The 27828-nt window shown below is 44.3% G+C and overlaps 1 protein-coding gene and 1 long non-coding RNA gene across 22 annotated transcripts in view; one reads left to right on the forward strand and one right to left on the reverse strand.

The window, feature by feature from the left end:
• Window positions 1-23: 23 nt before the first annotated feature.
• PRP4K (pre-mRNA processing factor kinase PRP4K) lies at window positions 24-27580 on the reverse strand. 21 transcript variants are annotated; one of them, XR_014062988.1, is made up of 21 exons: window positions 27514-27580; window positions 19289-20485; window positions 17201-17377; window positions 16680-16835; window positions 15925-16006; window positions 14426-14636; window positions 13438-13511; window positions 12314-12404; window positions 11606-11753; window positions 10529-10666; window positions 9762-9915; window positions 6942-7056; window positions 6220-6371; window positions 5043-5129; window positions 4080-4357; window positions 3621-3752; window positions 3068-3113; window positions 2469-2551; window positions 2140-2212; window positions 1639-1683; window positions 24-205 (listed from the first exon to the last, which is right to left on the reverse strand). XR_014062988.1 is itself a non-coding variant. In XM_081523302.1 (15 exons), the coding sequence occupies exons 1-15, from the start codon at window positions 27552-27554 to the stop codon at window positions 3654-3656; spliced, it is 2922 nt and encodes a 973-aa protein (XP_081379428.1). In that variant the 5' UTR covers window positions 27555-27580; the 3' UTR covers window positions 2862-3653. The 21 variants fall into 21 exon arrangements, 4 of the variants coding, with proteins under 4 accessions (XP_081379428.1, XP_081379426.1, XP_081379429.1 ...); XR_014062986.1 differs by having other exon boundaries at window positions 2092-2212; XR_014062995.1 differs by lacking the exon at window positions 4080-4357.
• Window positions 27280-27828, forward strand: part of LOC145518570 (uncharacterized) — a 43668-nt gene continuing 43119 nt past the window's right edge. Inside the window, exon 1 of the long non-coding RNA XR_014062998.1 lies at window positions 27280-27794. This is a non-coding gene — a long non-coding RNA (uncharacterized LOC145518570). The remainder of the gene's footprint in view (window positions 27795-27828) is intronic.

Below are 27828 nucleotides of genomic sequence, written 5' to 3' on the forward strand. Positions count from 1 at the left end.
ATGACACACAGGAGGCAGCAGGGTAACAAGAGGCGTTTTTATTGCATTTTCCTAGTAGGTCAGTTGGGAACATTGGTGTGGAAATGCAAGTTACAACTCAAAGGACACTGGGAGTAATTAGGATACATATTGAGTATTTTCAGAGGTCAGCTTCCGTATCTTGATCACTAAATGGAAAGATTCTTCAGAAGAACAGTCCCTTACCCTACACATGGAAGGAGAAGAAAAAGATGCCACAATGATGAAATCTATCAAAGTAACTGGAAAGCATTTTAAAAGTCAATTTGGTGCACATTAATTGACATAAAAAACAAATGAATTTGTAGTGAACACTTCTCTAAAAATTCACATCTGAACTAGGATGCTATGAAAAAGAAAGCACTTTAGGAAGCTTGATTTCTAACGCTGTCCTAATTAACAAAGCAACTGTACGTTAGACATCTGGCTTCTTTCCTATCTCAGTGTTTAGAAGGGAATTCCTTAACTGCTTGGCCTGCATCTGAAGACATGGGATTCCTGTTGCAGAGATTCTCTTTCTCCCCAGCTAGCTCGAGTTCCACTATGAAACCACGATAAGCTACAGGTGGAGAGGAGGAGGCGTGCACCCAAGGACAAGTCCCAGCTCACTGCCTCCACCACATACCAAAGACATGTCCCGAGAATGTCTTACGGAAAGAAAGTGGTCATTACACTGATAAAAAAGGCGAAGGATGCTATTAATAAGAACTGAGGGTGAACTCATGCTGGGAGGGTCTTCAGGTTTATTTAACCTTGGAGGACAACAGGTCTACCCGAAGAATGATCCTAAGACGTTTAGGCTGAACCACTTCCCCAACTACAGAGAAAACTACGCTCTGAGGGTCACGTTCTAGGACTTACAGACCCTCAAGTCTCACAATCACTTGATACCATTTTTGCCACAAAGTGAAATACAGCAAAACCTTCCTGGGAGAAATGGCACAGCGGCCGACACAAGCACCCCTGCCTGCTGGGGACTGTCCACCACCTGGCCCCGCCCCGCAGAGCTCCAGGTCTCTGCCTCAGAGCACCACGGGCTCTAACACAACTCCGCGTGCGAGGATCAAGACTGCTCAGGGAGGCAAGTGGAGGAGTGCTGAGACCGGACACCAGAGACCTACAGAACGCCCCTCTCGCTTCCCTCGAGGAGGACCATGGCGGTGCTCTGGATATGTGGCCTATTCTAAGACCACGACAGCACTGGCTGGGCAGACCCCACGGGTGAGCCGCAGAGGTGGGTGCCCCGGGAGCTGAGCAGCGCTCCGAGGGCTGGTTTCTTATCACGACCCCCACGGCGGAAGACTGCCCCTGGATGGATGCTCTCCGTGGCTGTGGTTTTTCTAGTAGTCCGCAGGGACTGATTCTGACAGCCGTGCGCTACGCGGGATCTCCCCATCCACACCGCTAACACTGCTAACTAAGTCTGACAGCTCTTTTCGCTCCGGGGGAGGGAAGGGGCAGGGGCAGGAAGCGTGATGAGCGAGCACTTTACAATGAACACGGGAGCACTACTCTCAGTACCAAACAGCAATGCACCCTAAACCATCATGCTGGAAACTGAAAAACCAGACAAACTAAAGGGAGGGCTCTTTTTTCTTAAATCTTTTATGGGACAGAAACCTTAGCTCATGTCTTCTGGTGCCATCATCTTCCACTGAGCTGCACCTAAAACACAAAGAACAAGTAACAAGCAACTTTGTTTGTTTTTTTTTTTTTAAAGAACGCGTTAACAGTTTTGAAGGCATAAGATGAACTGTTTCTACTGGAAGTTAACTTACTTAAATAAGTATACAAAACGAAGCCATGAAAAATCACCAGAAACATACAAATGTTAACTATTCTGAGTGACAATCTACAGGAAACACTCGCCTGTGCAGCATTTATATGACCACCAGAGTGAATGCGGTGGGAAATTGCTACGTTTTGTTATGGCAGGAGAGCTGCACCTGTGGGCCTTGCTTACAAGGCCTCACCACCTGAGGACGAGCACGCCTGGTGATTACGTCAGTTTACGGCTAAACCACACGGAGAGGGGGGCAGAGAGTCAGAGCTGGCCTAGGATAGCATCTGCACCTTCCTGGCTGCAGGTCATGTCATGCCTTTAAATGGAGCCAAACCCACCAGAAGGATGCTGCTACTCTGATTTTCCATTCTTGAATACACCAAAAGGTGCATGCTTGTTGTAATTAGGTGCCTGGGTGAATAAAAAAATCCCATTTACAATTTTAAAATAGTATGTTAACCTCTAAAAATCTGATTATTTTCCACACTCCTCAGGGAGACAAGCATTAATTTTACCACCCAAACAGAAGAGATTACATTTCTGAAAATTCTCTGCTACCATGTTAAAAAAGTTACTAATTCCTTTGTGTTGCAAAACCAAACTGATTGACATGATTTTGATTTAAACTGTTGCTAAATGTTTATCTACACATGCTGTCAGAAATAACCTTGTTAAGAAGGTGCAGCTGGTGTCTCAGCAAATCAGACCCTGGAGAAGGCGGTGAGTGGCCTGTGCCCCGTCTCCTTTTCTCTTTCCGCACCATCAGAAGGAAAAGTGAGAAAACAGCAGAAACATTAGTTAAATCCTGGACTGTACCGCACAACCTACAGGAACTACCTCACTACACTGAGAGCTGACAATACTGGTAGAATCTTTTGATGAAATAATTAAGATCCTAATTATTAATAAAATTATACATTTCTGGCTAGGTTACACCTTTAACGAGTAATTCTGTCAGTTAAGGAATTAAAGGAAGAAACGCAAGGTTGCTTTTAATTCTACGTGGTTTACCTGACTTACCAGCACTGAAGACAAAAACTTTTAAAAATGGCTACCAATGCCTTGTTCACAAAAGACTTTATTATCTAGTGATGCATACTGAGAACATACAGAAATCTGCATGGTCCACGCCACATGCAGCAGAACAATCTTCACTTTACAGTAAGTGAGGGTCAACTGTTTTATGCAGTAGACAACACTTTAAAGTCACATCCTTAAAGAAAAGCTTCATTTTACAAAAGAAATAAAAGGTAAAGAAGCAATTACCGCTTTTAAAAAGCAGCAGCTTTGTTCAAGAGTGGAAGGTTTATGCCTGTATTGAAAGACAACATGATCACAAATAATGAAAACAATGAACAAATGAAAAACACTTTTTACCATAAAGCATACACTTTCAAAATGACATACAAATAGTTAAAAATTTCATTACGTTGTCTATCTAACTTTTAAATATGAGGACTTCCAGAATTAGGCCTCAACATTTGTTATCAGTAAAGGAAACTACGCATTGTTTCTGTCACTAGGAACTGTATTTAACAAAATGTGTATAAAGTCTATAGCAAGTTGATTTAAAAAAATGAAAGTTACTAAGAAACAGTACACTGAAGGCGCTCCATCCATCAAGCGCATTCTCTTCAAATTGCAAATGTGATGAACAGAACAGAAACTGTAACTACTCCACAGTTGTGATGCCAAAAATAAAACAAGATCAGCTCTCACACATGCGGGGAATTCTGCCACAACGCTAACGTCCCTCATTTGTCAACTGTTCCAGTAAAATAACATCTTACACACCGGTGATGTTGATGGTTCAGCTTACCTTCAGTGTACTGAATGCTGTACACAACCTGCTTTAAAAGAGGAGGCCGTCCCTGCAGGCAGGCTCACGAAGGAACAGACCCCTTCGGCACTGACTACACCCAGGGCATGCTGCTGTGGCCTGCACACACACCTAGGGAAACGTGAATATAAACAGCATTTACGCTGGCCATTTTATCTCAAGACCAAAATGAAGCCAAGTTTGCTAACATAAATCAACCACCCATATTACTGCTCATTTTATAACAGATGCTTTTGTCTTTTATGTGAACTGCAACCATTTACATTAGCACTGTAATTCTGTGCAGTCTTGGCGATTAAAACAGTTCTACAGTGAGATTTCACATAAGACACAAAACAGATTAACTAACATTTCTAAAAGAAATATCACCCTTGGTGTTAATTCAAATATATCATGCTTCCTCAAATTTGCTGGAGAAATATTTATAAGTTTATATACATTAATAAACTGCTGTGAAATTTCTTCAGTCTTTGTATTTAGTTACTCAAACCCTTGGAGCTTCTTCATCTCATTTATATCTTCTCCTGGATGAAGGCGTGCTGCAGGGCCTGGTTGATGCTAATCCGTTTAGCTGGGTCCAACATTAGGATCTGGTCCAACAAGTCCTTCAGCTGGTGTACTTTTTTACGTTGGTCTTCGGGAAGTCGCTGGCACCCAATCAAGTCAGCCAACAGGTCCTTAGTTGGATTAATGGTGCTCATGACAGTAACTTTCTCCTACAAATAATTTTTTAAATGTGTATCTCTAAATAAATTACTAGACACACATAACCTAAAAACTTAAATGAAAAAGGTCAACCCCAAGTTAGCCATGATGGCTTTTTAAAATATGATTCTGTAATTTTATAAAAAGATCAGAATAAGAACAGAAAGGAAGTCTATGAGAATTCAACAACACAGCTGGTGCGTGAACACAGGCATGGGGTCTGCAACAGCGCACGCCCACTGGCCTACCGCCAGGCGCGGAATGGCTGGTCCATGGCATCGCAAGGAGGGGGACATCCCCCGCTGGGGACAGCAGGCTCTCTGAGGAGTTAAGTACAGTATTTTATAGGTAAGAGGCACCAGGGAAGAATTTTTAATCAGGAAGAGTAACACGATCAGATTTGGTTTTAGATCTGGAAGCAGCAGGGAAGCTGAATGCGAAGCCAGACCAAGAAAGTAATCCAAGGAAGGAGAAAAAGGCCGAAATACGATAAAATAAACTCATGCTAGGCAAACGTTTTTACATCTCTTCGTCTTTTCATAACCTGATGTGTCTTATTCAGAAATTGGCCAACAGGAACAGGAATTATTTTTAGTGTTTTAAAATATTCATAGCTCCTAGACCATCCGACACTCACTCAATCCATCCGTGAGCTACAGACAACCATTTAACGCAGCACACCTAAACGACACTTACCCTCTCGGTTACTTTATCGACCTCTATGTACATGAAGTTGAGGTTTTGATCAAAATGTTGGTCTTTAAATACGCCTTTCCGAATCATCTGGCAATAAAACAAAAGTTGGATTTTGAGCTCTTAGTCTGATCTACCAATAACCTAATATATATGTCACACAAATATTACTATTTAGTCTCCCTGGGTTTGTTTACTTATTTGAGTATTATCAGATTCCTTGCTCTTGAGAAAGTAATATATTTGGAAAAAATAATATAAATGCTGTATTTAAAACTACTTAATAACATGAAATTAATTTTCCCAGGCAGTGACTTAAATAAACCCATTACAATATCAAGTTGTACTTTCATTATTCAAAACTGAAGACTAAACAAAGACTTAAACCAGCTGCTCTTAGGAAAAACGTTACACAATTGGGGCCTTGTCTATTGGCAGTTAAGAAACCTCAGGACATTTAAAAACATTATGTTCTAGTAACAGCTCTGAGATGATACCAGGTCAGACCTCATTAAAGCAAAAACCAACACAACTAATTTCTGTCTTAGTCTAAACAAGTTCAACACAACAGACTTTGAATAGAACCTAAAAAGATGTCATTTCATGTGACTTTTCTTGGCAGCTTTTTCTTTGCCCAGCAGCGTCCAACCTTTAATACACCGAGTGCCCCGAGTCCCACTTCCGATAGCCCCCTGACGTTAGTCCCCCCAGGGACTCCCTGATGACCAGGTCCCTCCTCTACCTCCGTCCAACCTGCCAGCACCTGGTTCTCATGGCACAGCCTCCAGGACAGGCGTGTGCGCTCCAGCACTGCCGCCGCTCTGCCCGGGTCAGCGGGACAAGGGAAGGCTGCGGAGATGTGGGAACAGCCATGTCCTCTCTCCCAATGCAGCCCCACCCTAAACCACCCTGCTGCTTAATTCAGGAGGGGAAAGAAATGTACAAGGACTTCAGATAGGAAAAGGAAGATGGGATTCTCTCATTCTGTCCTGGTAGCTCTTGGCTGCTTAGACCCACTAATTTAAGCACCAGAAAGGAGAAAGAGCTCAGGAATCAGAGTAGCCAGCTACCTGCCTCTCAGAAATTGCTCTACAATCACTAGGGGTAAGTGTCAGCCACCCACAAATCTACAGGATGGTATGGCTAAGACCTTAAAAACAAGCTCACCCAAACATCCTACCTTATTTGGCATCTTTCCTTTGAGATCCATGGCGAGCTTCAACATATGGTTATTGGTTTTGCCAGGAAATAAAATTTTTCCAGTATAGAGTTCATATAAGGTGCAACCTACAGACCACATATCTATACCATAGTCATAGCTTTTACCTATAACTGAAAACATAATATAGTTTTAATATACAATGATACTATCAACCAACTACTATTTATTTCCATCAACAGGGGCATTAATTTAACTCGGACGATATAACCACTTTGATGTAACACTTCGGCATTAGTTTCATGTTCATTCCCACTAATTCTTAACAGGGACTCTTAAAAACTTTAACAAATGAAGGCATGGGGAAGGAACTGAAGAGGCAGGAAAAGTATATATATATATATTTCTTCTATCTTTTCATTTCACCTTTTGTGGAGGGACTAACCAGCCTCAGCCAAGGCAAAAGAAGAGAGAACCGCACAGGTCCCAGACAAGCCGTGAACAGGACTGACGACCAGGCCGGAGTAACGAGGGCAGTCTTCTAAATCCGAGGCCTTCCACGCCCGTTTGCGACTCCTGCCACAACTAACTACCGCCGCCCCACCTGAGGAGGACGGAGGGCTCCCTTCTTATTAGCAACGGCTCGAGTGGTCGCTCAAGTGTGACAGGAAACGGTGCTCAGTGACCCGGGTGCTTCCACCGCCCACGACGGCCCAGGTCAAGGAGCACCGGAGGGAACTTACTGATTTCAGGAGCGCGGTAAAATCTACTGACAAGGTAAGGCGTTATGTCATTATCCGCAACATGTGAGGCTGACCCAAAGTCGCAGAGCTTTAATATAGTTTTTGATTCATTAACCTGCAAAACATTTTATCAGGGAAGTTTGACTCAGGCTAGGAATAATTAAGACATAATCATAAAAATAATTGGCTTTGAGAGGTTATTTGCAATACTGAGAACAAAGTCACTCATTTAAAAATTCCTTTCCTAATTATTTTATAATTCAATTTCCTAATTATGAATAATTAAGAGCTATGGTATTCTAACCAGGGAAAGAACTTTCTTCAATGAGGAAATAAGGGATAATACCAAGTGAACTGAATTTTAACCAATGCTGTTTAGAAAAGGTTGGAGTAGTGAGATAAAGCACTGAAGCCAAGTCTCTTCTAAAACCCCCCAGAAAACCCGGACACAGTCATTACTTAAGGAACATGAAGACCGTCATTGAAAAGAGATCGGACTTAACTTTCATTTGCCAGAAAATTATGATGGCAATGAAAGCAGGATGATACAGATTAAATTTGGACAAAAACAGAATAGAAACATTCTTCATCTGAAGCTGTTAGACCATCCCAAATTTAGCACTCAAGTCTTAGAAAAAATTAAATCCCTTAAGTATAAAGAAAGTGTTAGTCAAGAAAATGTTAAATATATTTGGCAAAACTGATAAACATGAACACTCTATTAGTCATCGGTTTCTCTTCCCTTGGCAAATACTTCCACATACACAGTAACAGTGACATCTGCTGAGAAAGGCTGGAGGTGCTCCCATGCCTGCTGCCATCCTGAGTCAGAAGCATGTTCGGGGTTAACAAGTGGAGATAAGTCACATTCCAGAGTCCCTTCCCCCCTTCAAAAGAGACACACAAATTCCGAGTTGGGACTTGAACTTGGCCTCTTGTTCCCACCCCACAGACACGTAGCACTTTAACAGCCCCGGGCTACTCCTGGGCTATCACAGAGCCTGGTCAGTGGTAGACTGGCCCACTACAGATGGCGTCCACAGAGCTGAGAGCAACAGAAATGGTCAACCACCAGGGTTCCCCTGGGGAAATCAGGAAAAGAAGTGATTTTCACAGGGAAAGTGATTCAACGTTTTTAAACATAAACTGCATTCAGCTACTTAAGGGTGCAGTTTCAACAATCACTGACAAAACACCCCGGGGCCACTTTCAGGGGATGCTGGGTGGACGGAGGGCCTTCACCAGCAGCTGGGGACCCACACCCAGGCACTCCTCATCCACTGGCCCTCAGGGAGCCCAGCACACTTCTCTGTCAGACTGACAGTTGAAATCTTGGGCGAAAAGCTTGGGGTTTTCACTCACAAGCAGCTCCACGCGGTCTCTGGTATTTATTTTCTCCTTTCTTAGGAAGAATGCCAAACTGTCTGAAATCCATGTGAAAGCCTATACTAGGTTAAGCACTAACTCAAAGATAAATGAAGTTTTAAAGACAATGGCAAATGTCTTATTATTTACCCTCCAAGTGGTTACAGAGATGTTCACTGTGTGATTACTTTTGACTGGCACATAGTTAATACATTCTTTGATATGGATGGTGTATTTTATAATTCAAAAAAGAGAAGAAAAATTGGGGTAAAAGTCAATTACAAAGTTGATTAGGCAAGACTACAACTCATACTGTACCTACCATTTCACTAAGAATACTCATTGCTTCAAACCCCAAGTTACTGTAGAGATGCAATACCTTATATACTCAGACCAAACATAACAAAATGGAACACCTCAATAATGTGGTAGTCTGGAAGGAAATAGTCTAAGATATTTAAAAAGAAAAACAGAAATCTGAACTAAGCGCTAAGTTACTGAGGAGGAGTTTGAAGCGCACTTTAAAGGGATCTTTCTTTAAACGCGTGGCGTGTGCTGTGGGCAGACAAGCTACGCTCTCCCAGCTCTGACAGCGTGACCAGGGCGGAGCTTTAAAGGGATCTTTCTTTAAACGCGTGGCGCGTGCTGTGGGCAGACAAGCTACGCTCTCCCAGCTCTGACAGCGTGACCAGGGCAGAGCTTTAAAGGGATCTTTCTTTAAACGCGCGGCGTGTGCTGTGGGCAGACAAGCTACGCTCTCCCAGCTCTGACAGCATGACCAGGGCAGAGGCAGGGCTGGGAGGGGCAGGGGTGTGTGTGGACCAGTCACCCCACTGGGATGAGGTTTCAGAAACACACGCACTGGGAAACCTGACCTCCACACCAGAAGGCACACGCTGGGAGAGGCACACCTTGCACACAAGGCCCGACCACGCCTCGGCTTTCCCGGGCGTGGCCCCCGAGGCCACAGCTGCCGCGAATAAAGAACAAAGGACGAAGATTGTTCCTGGGCACCCTAAACTCAACCCCAGGCATCCACTTCAGAGAGCGTGACTCCCTTAAAAGTCCCTCACTCTGTGAAACTAGAGAACAAAGGACTGCCTTACTTTGGTGAACATGCCTTACTACAGCAGGGCGATCCTGCAGCACTGCTGTTCAGACACCAGAGGAAGCCCATCATCACTGCATCAAAGAACTCCCAGGGTCTGGTGGACTCGAAACCCATCGATCAACCGGGAAAGTCTGGGACAGCAGCCTACTTCCTCTCTCTTCATATACTTCACTATAACATTTCATGGCCCAATTTCCAAAGAGTGAAAAACTGGTAAAGTCATTTGTAATGGGTAATCAATACACAGAATGACTCTTGGAAGATGTAATTTGTAGGACACAGTGGTAATCGCGTTACAAAAGGAGCCGTAAGGACGAACAAGGCTGTCTGATCGTCTGACTTACCAAGATATTGTCTGGCTTGATATCTGCATGGAGGATATTGCATCTTTTAAGGAGTTTCAGAGCCAAGAACAACTGCTGACTATAGGATCGAACAGCCTTAATATGAAGGCCAACATCCTTACCATATTTTTTTAACACCTCTCGTAAATTCATACTTTTAGGAAAGAAAAAAAAACAAAATCAGAGGTTAAAATGAAAAATGGAAATTAAAAAAAAGCAAAAACATTTTCAAGCATAAAGTAAAATCAATTCAGAGTATGAAATACAGTGAAAACACTGTTCAAAAATCCCCCCGCCCACTGCCCAAATGTTTGATAAGTTATTCCACACCGAAATGAGAGCATATGAACTGCGTGTACACAACACAGATTCCAGAACGAAGAGAAGGGAAGGTACACAGGGGTAAGAGTCCCACTGACATGAAGACATGGATTGAAGGCGGAAATCACAGTCCTACCCCATGACTCCCCTTCCTGTTCATTCTGGCTTAATCTTTCCTTGAAGTGTTTAACTTTCAGGGAACTCTCTGCTGAGCTGAAGGCCACACAAGGTGAGCGTGTGACACATAGTACATAGCCAACTACTGTTTACACATTAACAACTGTCAAGAAGCTAACTATTCACCAACAGTTAAAAGACAAAAGCCAGAGCCAACTGGAAAAAAACATCAAGCACCCAGAAAACTGGTCATAGCGTTTGTCTGCTCTGAGGATGGCAAGATGAGGAGGCTGAGCGGTCAGGGTCAGGGTCAGGGTCAGGGGTTGTACCTTAGAGGCTCAAACACCAGGCACAGATGCTGTTTGTGATAAAAATGTCTGAAGAGTCGCAAACAATGAAACTTGTCATCAGGATCAGCATCATTAAGTTTTTTCAAGAATTCTAACTCTTTTAAGCCAGTTTTTTGCCTGAAATGAAAAAGAAAATTAGGTCAAAACTGGATACGTCAAGAATTTAGGAAAACTAAATAATGTGTATTTATTTAGTGATGCGTTAAGTTTTTTTTAAGTACTAATAAACGATCTGTTGAGGAACGACAAGTCTCCGCGTCATTCACACAATACTTCCCACTTGGCCAAATACTGTTTTCATGGGGCTAATTTCCAAAATAATCCATGAACAAAACAAACACTGAGCAACAAACCCACCTTGCTTGAAGGGAAATCAATCTTGCACATTTCATCTCAACATGCCTCGATGCAATATCCTCCTCCAAAATTCTAGTTACAATTTGACAATAGGCTATATTTTAAAGCTAGTGTCTAAATACAGAAGTTGAGGACTCCCATCGAACTAACCTGCTAAGCCCAGGGCAGCCCAGGACTTCAGCATAAATGTAAACACGTCTCTCTAGTGCTCCTAAACCAATGCTAAGTTGACTTTAATGCAGCCCAGTGTGTGGCATAGATTGTTTAAGCAGTATGGCGGTGACCTCATTGCTCATAAAGAGAAAAGGCAACAGATAAGAGATTCGAATGATTCCTAGACCTGAGTTTTCACCTTTTGCAGGCCATATGCTCGGTGACAGCTAAGCAAAACGACCCTTGGAATTTGCACCTCTGGTCTTGGGCTTATGACAGTCACAGTGAAGATCGGCCGTTAAGACAAGGGGCAGAGAGGAGGGGTCTAAGTGGACAGGAGTTCACACTGTAGGTACTGAAACGACTCTATACAGTTGCCAGTTCCACGGTGTCACATGTACTGACACGTGACTGTAAGTTAAACCCCCACACAGAGCCGCTCTGCTGTTTCATAAGCCTGTCCCACACAGGCTGCCGTCACTATTCACAAACACGCTTGTTGGTGAGCACCTGGGTTGAGCCGGCTGTGCTGCCCCCTGAACTCACATGAGCTCGTTGTTTCTGATGATCTTCACGGCCACCTCCTGGTTGGCCCTCGCATTATCCCTGGCTCGGACCACATTACTGAACACACCTTGACCCGTGTAGCCGTACACATTGTAACGCTTATCCAAGACTTCACCTATGTTCACACCTAAAAAGATAAACTAAAACATTAGAATGCTGACCATAATGCATTAATGAACAAAACTATGAGACCCATCAGAAATCCGAAGGCAGGAAACACAGCAGGCTAACAATGTGCCAAATCTCTCTGGGGTGCTCGGCCTCCTGGACACCACGGAGCCCCAAGGCCTCGCCTCCACACTACGTGCTGGGAGCTGCGGGCCTCCAAGCACTACAGGAAGTTTCTGCTTCCCTGGCAACTGCTGACGCCCCGAACCCTGAGGAAGCAGTGCCGTGGTCGCATCCAGCTGTGGCCTGGCGTGACTGGCACCCCCTCCCTCTGGAGGATGACCTGAGGCCTGAAAGTAACTGAACAGATTGAAGGTGCACATCGGGTCTCGCTGCACTTCAGGCTGCGAGGCTTCTGGGCAGCGGCCCGGGTACACGCGGCGGCTGGCGGTGCCCCACTCTCCAGAGACGGCACTGGGGTGTGACTCCCAGAGTCCTCCCGGGTGGGATGGCATCAAGCCACACAAGTTTACAAAGTATTATGATAAACTCTGAAATGAGTAAGGACTGTGAACTTACGGTAATAGCCTTCTGCATCCGTCCAGTTATCCCTGAGGTTGGGATTCTCTTTGAAATCTTTTCCAATGCCAGCAGCCCGCAGACGCGCACTCTGAAATTAAGGGAGTAACACAAGCTATTCACCTCCAATTTAGGCAGACATTTAAAACACTTCCTTTAAACTCTGACAAGAAGATTTTATGCCAAGTTAAATAAACTCTTACTACGACTCACGTAAATGCAACACAACAGAAAAATGATTTCTAAGTCTCTTGTATCACAGTAATGCTCAGGGAAAAATTAACATTATCTTCACATTTCTTCTACTGCCCTATTCTCGTAACACCCCGTGTCTCTTCCCGTCTCCGTATGGAACAAACTGAAACCCTAGAAGAGTACCTGGCACTCCCGAAGACATTTTCCTTACGCATCACTCTGCAGGACACCCGGAAAACCCTTCACATCCAGGCAAATGAAAGGCGCCAACAGTTTAGCTGCCTCAGAACCACTTCCTCCTCTCCTAACCCGTCTCCTGTGTGCGTGGCTCACACTGTAAATGCGACCTGTTACCGAAGCCAGTCACTGGTGTCTGGCGGGTCCTGGACACACCCCAGTCCATTTTTAATCTCCCTGTTGTATGTTCTCTGTCTGTATGTGAGTAACCCCACTTCCCTTCACCAAAGCCTCCCTATTTCTCATGTCTCCTAAATTTATGATGGAAATGGTCTGCTACTTTTGAGACCATTCCTCAAGAAAAAAACTGATAAAATGTTTAAAAGAAAAAATTTCTTAAGCCAGTCCTTATAACATTCCCAGTTCTTCAATGAATTCCATTAAGCTCCAAATCCTAAGTTTCCAATCACCTATAATACAGAAGCCCAGAGTGGAAGCTCTAAAAGTTACTCATGTCACCTGGTCTCCCACTAACCAAGACACACACAGACGTCTGTAAATCCAAGAAAAGAGCTGTTTAAAAAGAAAATAACTACATATTTAAGTCATTTTGTATTTAACTTTTATGAAGCCCTCTGATTCTTCTTTTTTTTGATTCCTTCTTTCTCACTAGGTATGTACGTACAACCCCAACACATACTTGCTACATGTACTTTTTTAACAGTTATGTTTTTATGACTAAAAATACTCACATCAAAATAGGCAGCAAACATATCATCAGATTCTGTAAACATATCAGGTGCCAACAGCTTCTTCTGAGATGAACCTGAATGGAAATTAGCATTAGTATTTGGAAAATGGAGAGATACAAACTGAAACACAAATGATAAATCAATGGAAAATCACTAACAGCAATTCAAACTTTTTCCTCTTGTGTATATCAGTTTTTCATTAATACCCAACTTAATATCACTTTATAACCCAAGATATATAAAGCTATCCACTTTTTACTGAGAATGCATTTCAGAAAGGTGAAAAACCTAATATCGATACTTTCACTAACATTGAACTAATATGCTAATGACTAAGCAACAACTGGGCTTGCCAGGTGGCTCTGTGGTTAAAGAAACCACCCACCAATGCAGGAGCCTGGAGTTCGATCTCTGGGTTTGGAAGATCCCCTGGACTACTCACTCCAGTGTTCTTGCCTGGAGAACCCCATGGACAGAGGAGTCTGGTGGGCTACACAGTCCATGGGGGTGCAAAGAGCTGGACATGACTGAGCGTACACAAGTAACAATCATATACTGCCAGGAAAGCTCCTCTTTAAATTGCCAATTCATACCTCAAAAGGTTGAACCCCATATCCGGATTTTGATTCAAACCAACGAACTATAGACATGAGATATTTAAAAATCATCAATTTTACTAAGTGTAAGTAATGTTTTTTAGAAGCCTTATCTAACAGAGATACAAACTGGACTTTTCCCAGGCGAAATTAACCACGGCTTGGCTTTGCTTTCAAACATTCTAGCACGCAGAACCAAAGGTACTGAACATGCATGGTGGACCGAGTGTGAGCTCCGGTGCTGGTCCCGGGGACACTCACCGGGGTATTCCGAACACTGCATTCTCCATCCCCTTCCCTCCTCCCCTCCCCAAATAACCTCTCCTCTGGGCGGAGTGACAGAGCTAAAACCCGGGGGAGAAAAGCATAGCTGAAACAGAAATCTAACTCACCATTATTCTGTTCAACGGTCATCAGATTATGCTTGGCTTTGACCGAGGCCTCAAATGTGTCGACGTTCTCTCGCTCGTACTCCTTGACGTCGGCAGCCACCCGTTCCAGGATGTCGTCAGGAGAAGGGGAGCGGGTGCGGGTGCTGCTCTGGGGGCTGCTGGGCTCAGACGGCACCGACATGTTGCTGTCGTCGGCAAGGTATTTGTATTTCTGCAGTAACAACACAGAGCATGTCACCGATCTGGGGGAGCTGCACTGAAAACTGAAGTGTCAAATAATGCTAAAAAAAAAAAAATAAATGTATTGATGCCTCAACTGAATTAGATCCACAATCCCTTATATATAATTCCAAATCCACAAAACTGTGGAAGGTTTTCTATGTTTGGTGCACATTCATTACGTGGTAGAATCTGACCTGAAGACGTGACTTTCTGAATGTTCCCAGTGTGAACACGAGGTGTCTCACAGTGAAACACTCCCAGTGTCTGATAATGGGGTGCTGTGCTCACCCCCACTCAGGGGCCAAGTAAGATACATGTATGCACCACATTACCTTTCTAAAATTCACATATTTCTCAGTTCTGAAGCACATCTGGCCCAAAAGGTTGGAGATAAGGGATTGTGGACCTGGGTAAGAACAGAAAAAGGTTCAACCAAGTCTTCAGGGGTACCCAGTAACTGTTCAGTACCAGTTTCTGCAGCACCCCAGGAAGCAAAGTCGCCTCTGGAATTCCAGTTACGCCCCAAGCACTCTGGTAATTCCAGCTCTCCCCTTTGCGCTGAGATGCTGTGGTTGCTCCAAGTTCACACAAGCTGCTACAACTATCCTTTCCTTGTCTGCTGTCCGCCTTACAGCACCCAAGCATGCTTCATGCCTTTCAGAATTCTTCTCTCAACTCCACCGCTCACCTCCCAACACATGATGGTGAGAGAAGGCGCTTTACAAGGTTGGCCATGCTCACAGGGCCGAGCGGCCAGGCCTCCTCCCAGGACAGCCAAGGAGAGCTGGCAGCCTTCTGCGCAGCTCACTGTCTAAGGCTTAGGTGTGACACCCTTTCCCGCCCGGCCCTGCATCACTCAGCTTTCAAGGAGTCTTAAATTTATTGAGACATTCCATTTAAACATGCGCATCTGTATTAGAAAATTTGCCATTTTTACTAGGCATTAAAGAAAAATCTTTCTCATGTATAACAGGCTATAAAACATACAATTTTTATGCTAAAGGAAATTCTTCCAAGTTATACTCATTTATGAGGGTTCTTCTGTTTTATCAATGTTAAAAAAAGCACACTCCAAATTTTGTCTTAGAAAAGAGCTTTATATAGGAATCCTATGTATACAAAAAAATAACTATTTCTATTTTATTAAGAAACTACCTTTTTTTCATGACCTATTCAAGTGCTCTACTAACACTAATTGTTAAAGTAAAAATCCTTAATTTTGTTAAAATAGTGGTTATTTAAGGACTGTTGATCAAAATGTTACTAAAATCACATACCTGAACGATGGCCTGTCTTTGTATTCTTCTCTGTTCTATCAAGGCTTCTTCATCTTCCTCCTCAACATCAAAGTCTTCAAGGCTTAGAAAAAGTTACATCCATACATGTTAATTCCAAACATCCTTTGAGAGTCCAAAACCGTAACTTGCATACATTTAAAAAAATAAAAGCTGGAAAATGTCAGTCATCAGTAAGTTTGAACAGAAACCTGAAGCCACCTTATTCTATCTTTGCTTTTAAACTGTCCTGGTTTGGAATCCTGGAAGGAAAACTTAACCTTCCATGTCTCCTTTCTCTCCTCACCTATTCACCGCACAAAGACTGGCAACAAAAGAAACATCCTTAAGCTTAAAAGTCATCACTGCTGCTACTGTTGCTGCTAAGTCGCTTCAGTCGTGTCCGACTCTGTGCGACCCCATAGACGGCAGCCCACCAGGCTCCCCCGTCCCTGGGATTCTCCAGGCAAGAATACTGGAGTGGGTTGCCATTTCCTTCTCCAGTGCATGAAAGGGAAAAGTGAAAGTGAAGTCGCTCAGTCGTGTCCAACTCCTAGCGACCCCATGGACTGCAGCCTACCAGGCTCCTCCATCCATGGGATTTTCCAGGCAAGAGTATTGGAGTGGGGTGCCATTGCCTTCTCCGAAAAGTCATCACTAGCTGTGATCAAAATTATAGATAGAAATTAAACACTTTCAAGTCACACTGTGTTTGTCTAATCTGGAAAAAGGAAGTTATAGGAAAGTTCCGTTCTTACTTGTCATCAGATGAAGATTCCTGCTCGACCTTCATTCCTTCAGAAAGACTTCCTTTAAATTTGTCTTCCTTTACTTTGCTCCTGCTCCTACGTCTACGACCACCGCGTGATCGAGACCGCCTTCTCAGGCGTGATCTGCTCCTCCGACCTCTGTCCCTATTTGAGGAGAACAAAGAAATATAATACATGTAAAAGGTCAATTAAAGTTAGGGAGGCTGTGAGTGTGCTGGGGTATGGGTATTACAGGAACTCTCTGTGCTTTTCAAAAGCTTGATTTTGTTATAAACCCAACACTGTTCTAAAAATAAAGTCTTTAAGGGGCCAGTGAAAATGTTTTAATGAATACTGATTTAAGTTTAAAGCAAAACTCAAAAACCTGTGTGTGTGAAATATCACATGCTGGCAACAGAAAAACTACATGGTGTCACAGCTACAATTTTTCAGAGAAACCTGGTTGTTAAGCAAACCTACCCACTGAGCTTCAAAAGCTTCAGTCTGACGGATCAAAGGGGAGTCTTTACCTTCTCCGAGGAGACCTGCTTCTTCTTCTGGGAGACCGGCTCCGTCTGAGGGGGGAACGAGACCTCCTCCTAACAGGAGACCTACTGGCTCGTCTTCGAGCTGGAGACCACCTACTGATCGGGCTGGCATCCTTGGACCTTTCCCGCCTACTGAGGATGTCATCTCGAGGTCGTGTTCTTAACGGGACCAGATACAGGTTCACAGAAGAATAAAATCAAATCAGAATAAGCGACTTTCTCCTACACGTAAAGAACACTTTAAGAAAGGGCACAGTAACCTAAAGATTGCAAACACAGAATAATATGTTTTGTAACAAAAACTCAGATGACGACAATAACATTTTGGTGTTATGGCTGACACACAATAGAAGGTCTATTTCCTCTGGTCTCACAATTTGAAGAATTAGTAAAGATTATTTATATTGTTATTTATTTATATTGTTTATCTGATTCTCATTTCAGATAAAACTTGCCCAAATAAGGAATAATATTCCATTCCCTTGGTTTGAGGACTGTTTTCTTTCTAAACTGTTGCCTTTTTTTTGCAATGAAGAGCCTTATTTTTAATGTATCAATTAAGAATAAAATCCCTTTACAATCAACATTAACCTCAGAAGAGAAGAACTATAGGTAAGAGTGAAGAGAAAATGCCAGCTCACCGAGTCATGGACGTAAATACTGGTATAACTTATCTGGAAGGAAATATGGCAGTGTCTTTCTGATATGTAAATATACGTAATCTCAGACTGTGTAATTCCACTTCTATGAATCTACCCTAAAAGAAGCTTTACACAGACTCAATGGATATCTCTGCACACAATTGTGAAAAACTGGAACCAACCTCAATTTTCATCAGTCTCAATAAGGGAATAGTTAAATACATTATGATACATCCACAATGTGAAGTATCATGTTGTTGTTATGTAACAAATTACAAACAATCCTTATATACTGCCACACAGTGTTTGAGGAGAAAAGAAAACCACTGCTAACATGAATGGTATGAATCCTATTTTTAAGAAGTATCATGTGCATAGAGAAGGGGCTGAAGAAAGACTCCCATCTCAGGAGTGGCGGCAGAGGAGGGATGGGAAGAGTGAGTTTACAAGCTTCCTGCAGGATTTAAACGTCTCTTTCATTAGCATGCATTTCTTCTGTAAACTAACACTAAAAACTTGTTTCAAATATTCAACTCTAGTCCCTTAATGAACTCCTAAGAATTTTCTTTTCAAAATGAAAGCAACTGAAAGAGAATAGGATCCTCAAGAAAAGATATTAAGATAGTAACACTGTCTCCATGCAGAGCTACAGGCAGGGGACCATCCCATCACTTAGAAGTAAAGAATCAACAGTAGCTCTTAAGAAAATTGCATTCTTGAAGCTTCTCAAAACAGGATAATTTAAACTTCAACATCAATTCATATTTATATCCATACACAGTAGATGGCTAGGAATTCATGAAATTATGAGACAAGAATTGATGGATCAAATGTATTATGTAAGTATGAATTATTTTTATTATGACTGATTAAAAAAATCATTTTAAGAGCTCCTACTTTTTTCAACAATGAGACTATAGGTATATGAGTTAATAAAAAAATTTTCCATTTTCAGTTGTATTTTGGGGACCAAAAAAACCCAACTGTAGTTCCAACTATATTGGTAGGGTTCAAAATCACACCAATTCAAAAGAATGGACAGGTCACGATCCTTAAACTGATACCTCCATTTTTTAAACTTCTAGCCCACACTATTCAAAGAACAATTCCCACTCTAGAAACTAACACCTTTCCCATAAAATGCATAGACTCAGACTTATCAACCAAATTACTTGGATTTAAAGGTGTGACTCTGCACATTAGATACTAAATTAAGAACTTAAAAAAAAAAGTAAGTTCAACATTTAAAAACCAGCTACAGTCACGATACTGACAGAAGCAAACATTATCATGGTCAGCAGACAGGACAGGGTTATACCGGACACTATAAAACTCTTCATCATCTCCGTTTTTATCATCCCCAGTTTTAGCTTCTCCACTGAAATCTGCTGCAATGCTAGGAACCACGACGGCTCTGAAATCAAGTTACCTTGGAGAAGAGAGGCGTCTCCTTTCAGGCTCCCTGCGTTTTCTTTCCAAGGACCGGCTCTTGGCTCTCCGGCCAGGAGACAGGGTTCGAGAAGGTGACTTGCTCTGTTTAGACCTCTTGTCATTCAAGAGTGGGGATCTGCTTCTTCTTGACTTATCACGCTGTTTCGGAGACAAACTTCTTCTTTTGGGACTGCGACCAGGCCTTCTGCTGGGTGACCGGTTTTCCTTCCCAGAGGAAGCATCTTTAGAGGGAGACTTGACTGGCTTCTTCTCTTTATCAGCTTCAGACCGTTTTGCTTTTCTCTCTTTGGACCGTGACCTTCTGTCTTTGGATTTACCTCTCAAGTCGACCGGGGATCTAGATTTCTTGCCTCGGTCACGACTTCTACTTTCATTTATAACAGGGGATTTTTTCCTATCCTTTGACTTCATTTTATCTTCGACTTTAACCTTGTCATCGACAGGGGACCTGGCCTTCCCAATTTTCTCCTGAGAGCGCCGTCTAAGGGTGGGCGACTTGGACTTTCTGGCTTCATCTTGAGACTTACTTCTTTTGGAGGGACTTTTCGACTTTTTCCTCTCCTTCGACTTGCTCCTTGTTGCCTTCTCTTTAACTATTTCAACACCTCCCTTACTTTTCTTTTTATCAGACCTGTGTCTAGTCCGTTCTTTGGATCTGCTTTTACTTCGCTTTTTTGCACTATTTTTATTGTCCACGACTTCAAGTTTCCCCTTCGTACTTGAAGATCTAGTACTAGACCTATTTCCATTTCTTGCCTTTTCATGAATCTCCCCCTCTTCTTCAGAGCCAGACTCATAACCTTGTAATATGAGCCCCATCCCAGACTGGACCTTTCCTTCCATTAACTCATTATCGAGTTCAGCTTTAATCAAGGCTCTCTGCTTCTCCAAGTCTTCCAGCAAAGCTAAATCATCGAGTTTAGTTCTTTTTGCTGGAGACACACCTTCTCGGTCAGAAGCGTCCACGGCCTCTTTCCTTTTGTGTTTCTTGTGTTTATGCTTGTGTTTGTGTTTCTTATCCTTGTCTTCTTCTGAAGAGTGTTTGTGTTTCTTATGTTTACTTCTGTGTTTATGTTTCTTTTTCTTGTGACGACTGTGCTTATTTTGAGACTGGTCTTCTGATACTTCTCCATTTTCTTCATTAACACTCTTTTCAGAATTTGCATCTTCCATCCTATAAATGTATCAAACACATTTAAAAGACACATTACTCATGGAGCATTCAGTTGTAACAAAATTGCAATGATAAAACATATCTTGATGTGGTACATGAAGTTAGCCACTGAAATATTTTATTTCAAAGGTATGTGGCAAGAACTGAGCTGAACAGTGATTTAACTTTGTTTCTAATGGTTGACCTCAAATACTGAAAGTATTAAAGGAAATACATAATAGTGGAGATTAACATAATTATACTTAGTAGAGAAAGGAAATTCAAACCAGTACTTTTGTGCAATAAGTTAACAATGACTTTCTTAAATAGTCACTCCGTAACTTGGTTTTTAAAACAGCATTTCCCACACCACTCCACACCAAAGGAACCCGCCCATTCTTTTTCCATAAAATATTAATAATAACACGCATTGCAACACTAATCTCTTTCCCTACTTGGAATTCAGAAACACACACACACACACACATATATATTTAAATCTCTAGAGCCAATACAAAGCTATGACCAGAGTCATTCTGGGTCTGTAAGTGACAGCCTAGCCACCATGTGCCACAGCAGCGCCCGCACATCTCTCTGGGGAGCGTCATGACACCGTCACACCATCCTGCCCTGGGCCCCCACCATGAACGCTGTCTGCTCCTGACATCTGACAAGCCGCATCCTCAAGGCTGAGGATCCAGGGTCATCGAAAGCAGGTGATCCTCCTCCTGATATCCGGTCAGAACGATATGGATTATTTTGCTCAAGTCCTCCAAATTATATACTCCTGTACTTTCAATAAGTTTAATGTATTTGTACCATATACTACCAAGAGCTCCTTGCAAGTTTAGAGTTAATAAGTCTATTCAATCTCTTTTAACATCTAGAAGAAAATCACGTACACAGAATGTAGGCATTAAATCAGGCAGCAGGAAAATAAAAATCTCTTGCTTCTCTTAAGGAAACTTCCAGTGGAAAAGACTCACATGCCACACTGGAGAACTGCAGTGATAAAGACCTGAGTTAAGTCTGGGTGGACCCCGGGAGTTGGTGATGGACAGGTAGGCCTGGTGTGCTGTGGCTCATGGGGTCGCAAACAGTCGGACACGACTGAGAGACTGAACTGAACTGAACTGAAGGGCATTATGGGAACGCTGACAGATCACTTTACATCTTTTGAAACGGCCAAGGAAGGTATCTTGTGGATCACAGAAAAACCCAAGCGATTTGTTCAGCAGGGACTTTGGGGGAGAGAAGTTTATCAACAAGGTATTTGGATTAAAAAATAGGCTGAGTAACACTGACCTGAAGAATGAGTATGAAATTAACCAGAAAGGTTAAGGAAGGGGTATTTTAGAAAAACGAAAAAAGATCAGTGTTGCCAGGGTGTCAAACCTGGGGAAGAGACTGGTCTGATGGAAGCTAAGCTCTCAGGTGGACCGATTCCAGGAGATGGAGAGGCACAGCACAGGATTCTGGGAGCACACAGCTGAGACAGTGGAGAGGCCCAGGAACTGCAAGGTCAGGCTGCTCAACGGACGGTCCCCCAGCCTGGTCTCAGTCTTCAGTAAACTTGGCGGGGCCAGGGCACGACACAGTGGAGGATGCTTGAAAAGTTGCTAGCTCACAATAGCGAGGGGCTGTGCAGAACACACAACCGCCACATGGCAAGAACTGAGAATCCGGGGTGTCAGACCGCCACTGTCCTAACCCGGCACTGTGGACTCTGGGGAAGGAAAGGGTACTAGAGAGCCGCAGGAAGCTGTGTCTTCAGCTGAGTCAGGTCTCAGTCTGGCCTGACTTCTCTCTAATGGAGTAGAAGAAGAGACAGGATAAACAGTGTTCTGGGATCACCAAATTTTCTCAAAGACTTGGAAAAAAACAGTGTAATATCTTTGTATATTAAAAAATATCCAACATGGTTCTATTAAGGAGGCGGGGGGACATCACAGATTTAGGGTGAAGATACAAAGGCATTTCAGCTCCGTTCCTTGTATAGGCTATAACCTCATACAGGTAACCGTGTTCCTTCCCTAGACTCTCCCATCCCACAATCCAGAAGGTGGGGTATAAGTCAATTTTTCTGAACCTTGAGTTACAGGGGGAAAGTGTGAGAGAAACAGAACCAGGCTAACTCAAGATATACAGATGGGCAGGGAGGACCTTTATGAAGGTTGAGAATGATTTTCAGGCATATAAAAATCTAAGTGCCGAAGTACAAAATTCTAGTCAGTAAGCTAGAACTCAATCTAAAGGCCCTCTAAGAATCCCCCTGAAAACGGACAGCTGAGTGGTGAAGCCTCCAGAGCCAGGCTACATGGGCTCAAGTCCTGGTCCCACTACTGACTAGCTGCGTGGCCTTCGGTGAGTGTAAGCTTAGTGGAGAAAGCACAGTACCTACTTTCAAGCACACAGTGAGGACCGCAGTTCACACATTACAGCTCGTAAGGCCCAGCACAAACCCCATGCCCCCAAAGTCAGTTATGCTTATGGCTCAGATACTGGGCAAAGTTACTCCCCGGGGCACTGTGGAGCTGCCGACGGACACTCAGAAAGTGACTTTAAAGAGCTAGGATCCTCGATCAAACCGCCTTGTTCTGATGCTGCCTGCAACACGATACCCTCAGTGTGCCCTCAGAGAAGCTACTCCCGTGCCTCAGTTTCCTCCACTGTAGAAGCTGAGGAAATAACACTTCTGACAAACCACAGGTATGTCGCTGCAGTGAGTTCATCATATGACAGCAGTCACACCAAGTGTTCAAGAAGTGCTGTCTCTGCCCACGTCCCCATGACAGATGTGACGTCACATTCAAGGAGGCAGACGGGACTCATCTGAGGGCATGGGCACATCCAGCTGGTGAGAAGGCTGGTGCTACAGCTGACGTCAGAGCTCTTGTTTCTGCTTGAAGATGCTTTTTAAGACATCAGGTCACCGTCACCGAGAGAAAGCTGATTACTGATTCCTGCCTCATTCAGAGTAAAAACCTGAACCCTCCACAAGACCTGTAGTGTCAGTCCAGCCTCCTTTCAGCCGAGCCTGCTCCCCCCCAACCCCACGGCTCTCCTCCCCCCCACGTACGGGCCTGGGCACTCCCCCGGAAGTACACACTGCCGGTCTCCCTGCCTACCTCAGGCCTTGGCTCAAGTTCCACTTTCTCCATCAAGTTTCCCTGACCAGCTCACTTTAACTACACCCCCCCATCACACACTCCCTTTCTCCCCTTCACTGTCCTCACCTAGCACAACTCCTGTTTGTGTCCTCCTATTATAACATAAGCCCTGTGGAGCAGGATCTTAATCTGTTTAGCTCACTGCTCCATCCCTGAGGCCCAGAAGATGACTTAAGCCTCAGCGGCTACTCAGTAAGTGCTTCTGTGTCAAGGGAATGATTCACAGAGCAACAGCTGGCTCGGTGCTAAAGAATCATCTGCCAATGCAGGAGAGGCAAGAGATGGGGGTTCAATCCCTGGGTTGGGAAGATCCCCTGGAGGAGGGCATGGCAACCTACGCCAGTCTTCGCTTGGAGAATCCCATGGACAGAGGAGCCTGGCGGGCCGTGGGGTCACAGAAGTCGGACGGCACCGACCACAGCTGGTTTATGCGGTCTGTGCACACTCGCAGCCTGTGAAGGGGAATACTTTGTTTTCGGCTCACTTACGCCTCCAGAGCATATGCCTATTTCTCGACCACAATACCCTCAAATGATTTAAATTTGATCACCTCCCCACAGAAAAATCTGCTCTTCTAACTCTTTCCCAATGCTACTTATAATTTACAAGTTTTCAAGGAATTTCAAATCCAAATACTGAAGGGTTTACCCAGAGGAAGTAATTTCCTTCAAAAGAAAACCTAGCATCTAAAGTTTCCGAGAATCAGGATCAACATCTCGGTGCCCAAAGTTACTAGTCATTCCCAGGAGTAATCCCAGTTTTCATGTAACTTAATGAATGTTAATTCAAGAAATAATGACTAGGTTACTAATAAAATGCCACCTAAGTGCCTTAAGGCCAGCTAGCTTAACGTTAATTCCAGAGTGCTCCTACATTGGGATTAGGCAGAGAGCAGACCTTCAGCCTCTTTGGTTGATCTCTTAAAGCAAATTTCAAACAAAATAACTGAAGTCTGACTAAGTACATCAGGAAAACTTGAAGTCAATGCATCAACGACACCCGTGTCAAATATAATGAACGTGCTTCTGCTAGGTCCCTTAATTTAGGCTCATTAACAACAACGTTCTTCTAAAGCTTTAGGAAAAGGTTTCTTGTAAAGAAACCTGATTACCTTCTTGGACAATTTACATTTTGCAATCTAACACTACACATTTAGTAGGTACATTTCTATACTAAACTGGTCTACAACAGGTTTGTCACAAACCAGTACTTATTGAGAGCTGAGTAACATCCTTCAAATCTCATTTGGAAGGAAAGCTGCATTTGAAGTGCAGACAGCATGGTAGTGTCAAACAGTATTTACTCATACGTTAGGGTATTTCATTCTTCAAACAACCCAGAATCTTGAGGCATCTGGCACAATAAAAATAGCCGTGGAACAACTTTAAAATCAAGTGACCAATTACCAGCCACTAGTATTATGTTAACTTTCCTCTTCACATTTTTTTTTTTCAAAGAATATTCCTAATAACATCTTATATGGGAGGCATTCAATTCATGCTTTGGAGCTGGGGGTGATGGGGAGCAAACTGAATGCCACTGCTTTCGACAAGGAAAATAACTATAAGTAAGCCTGTTTCTCTGACAAGTGAGACTACTTTAATACAGAATTAACATAGATGTAAAAATAAGAATGGATTCAAAGACCAACTAGTCTCAAAGGGAACCATTCCACCCCCATTCTTTCCAAATGGGATATTAAATTCCAAAGAGTTGGAACGGTCATATACATAAAAATGGACCTTTCTGGGATACTGGACATAAATAAGAATTATTTCAAATGTTAAAGGCTATTAATATTTTTAATAAAAGGAGCCACAAAGTAGAGTAAGAGACCAGAAGCACACTAGTTAGGAGCAGGGCTCCACAACGGGGCTGCCTGGGTGTAAACCCTACACCTGTCACTTGGTGTGACCCTGGGCAAGATAACTTAATTTCTCTGTACTTCCAGTTTCTCAACTGTAAAATGTGGGGAGTGTCAGGACCGCCTCCACAGGGTTGTCATAAAGACTGAATGAGGTAGTATCTGCTCAGTACCTGGTCTGGGTAAGTTCAAGTAGGTCAATGCATATAAAAATTTAAATGCTTAAAACTATGAAAAAAGACTGAGCTAAAGACATCGACAAACCTTAGAAGCCACTAAAAAGCATTCAGGGAGCTTTACTTTTTCAAAATACTCCACCTGGAGTAGATTCCACGCAACTGCGAATGCCTCAGTGTGTCTTCACAAAAAACCTACTCAGACACTACATTCCAGCACTCACTGCGGGCAGCCGATATGGTACTTGCTTTCCTAGTAAACTGTCCTTTTCTACATTAAAACGTTTCAAATAAGTGAAAGTGGGACGCATATAGATGGAATATTCTGTGTGTACCAAGTGTGTGGGGTGTGTGTACGTGTGTGAGTGCAGAGGTGCAGTCAAGACCATCTCAGTGCCATTCATATTGTAGGAGCCTAAATAAAGATTATTATTACATCTAGTGTTATTTGAGTATCTAAATAAACATGGCTGCATCCCTCCTGAAAAGGAATCTAAACCGTTCCTGAAATCAAATTAATGGACATAATACTACAGAACTTTAAACAGATTACTAGAAAAATGAGCTGCATAGCCTAAGGTTTTCATAGGATCTTCTCATGAAGCCTGGAACAAGGCCTCACTGTGAACTTCGTGAAAAACAAAAGAGACAAAGTCTACCTAAAAAGTTAACAACCCACCTGCCCTCTTTTAAGTCAAACTGTGAAGATAATAGAGCAGCTTTTAGAGGCCCTAAACGAAAAGCTCCTGGTAACTCTGCCTAGATGGGCAAAGCAAATCCCCGAGCAGTCCAGCGCTGGACGCACAGCGGTGAAGCGATGGGCCGGCTGGGGAGGTGCAAAGATTTCTCCTCTTGTCAGTCCAAAGTTGCTGGGAGACTATATCTACCTCTTTCTTAAAACAGCTGGAAACAAATCAGATAATGAGCATGCAAGCAAAAAAAAAAAAAAGGCGCTACAAGCATATTGTTTTAAAGTCCATTCTCTCTCTTAGGTTCCTGAGTTTTCCTAGGAAACACAAGGAAAACAGCACACTGCTCTCAGTGAAGGGAAGGGTTACCCTAGCAGAACACACGAGGATGCGTTCACTCGGCTGCATCGATGCTTACGTTAGCTTGATTACAGACACGAAGCGCTCGGGTTTGCAAGTAGCTGACCATTCCCACTCCTTACTCCACTGGGGCTCCCAGAGAAGCGCTGTAAACTCGGGCCAAAAACCCTAGGCCTCAGAACCGAGGACTTGTTCTTACTTTGCCTCGAGTTTGCGAGCTGGCAGACCAGCTGCACTGGGCAGAGGAGGAGAAAACACCGAGGGAACGCTGGGGCCGAAAGCACCGGGCGGGAAGGAGCGCCCCGCCGGCCGCCAACCGCGGCTCCGGGTGGTGAAGGAGGGCGCGCCCGGCGCCCCTCTGCTCCCGGCCCCGAAGGCTGACACCGGCGGCGGCGCGGGAGCCGCCTGCGGAGAGGAGCGCTCGGGGCTCGCCGCGCGGGCCGCGCCGCCCGGGCTGCTCCGGAAGACCCGCGCGCCGCCCCAGAGGCGGGCAGGCGCGCCCGCGCCGCGGCCTCGCGCTCGGGACCCGTAGAGGCCGCTCGCGCCCTCGCCTTCCGGGGCAGCGCCGCTGCGGGCCCCGGCCGCCCTCGACCCAACAGCCGGGGCCTCCGGGCGGGCGGAGCGCCGAGGCCGCCCTCCCGCGCCCCCACGGCGCCGCGCGGGAGGCAAAGTTTGGCCGCGACCGCTGGGCCGCGAACTTTCCCGCCCGCTCGGCCGCCCGGGCGGCGCTCCGCCCGTCCCCTCTCGGCCGGCCCCCGGCGCCGGCCCTCCGCGTCCCCGGACTACTTACTCTGGCTGTTCCCGCAGCGACGGCGCCTCCGCGGCGGCCATCTTGAACTTCCTGACTCCTCGGCGGCGGTGGCGGCGGCTTCGCGGACGGCGGAAGCCAGGGGAGGCGGAGGAACAGGGAACAGGGCAGTCGCGCATGTGCCGACAGCGTCGGGAGCCGTGGAGCTCGGCGTCGCTTGAAGACTCCGGATATACAATCGCATCCGGGGATGGAGCGCACGAGCGTCGTGACGCACTTCCGGCGGAGGCGCGGCCGCGGCGGCCCTGGTCGGGGCTCTAAAGGTGCTCGCTGATTGGGTAAAAACCGTTGTCACGT

Source organism: Giraffa tippelskirchi, chromosome 8 (assembly GCF_054371585.1).
Source record: "Giraffa tippelskirchi isolate mGirTip1 chromosome 8, T2T-mGirTip1v1.2.pri, whole genome shotgun sequence".
NCBI lineage: Eukaryota > Metazoa > Chordata > Mammalia > Artiodactyla > Giraffidae > Giraffa > Giraffa tippelskirchi.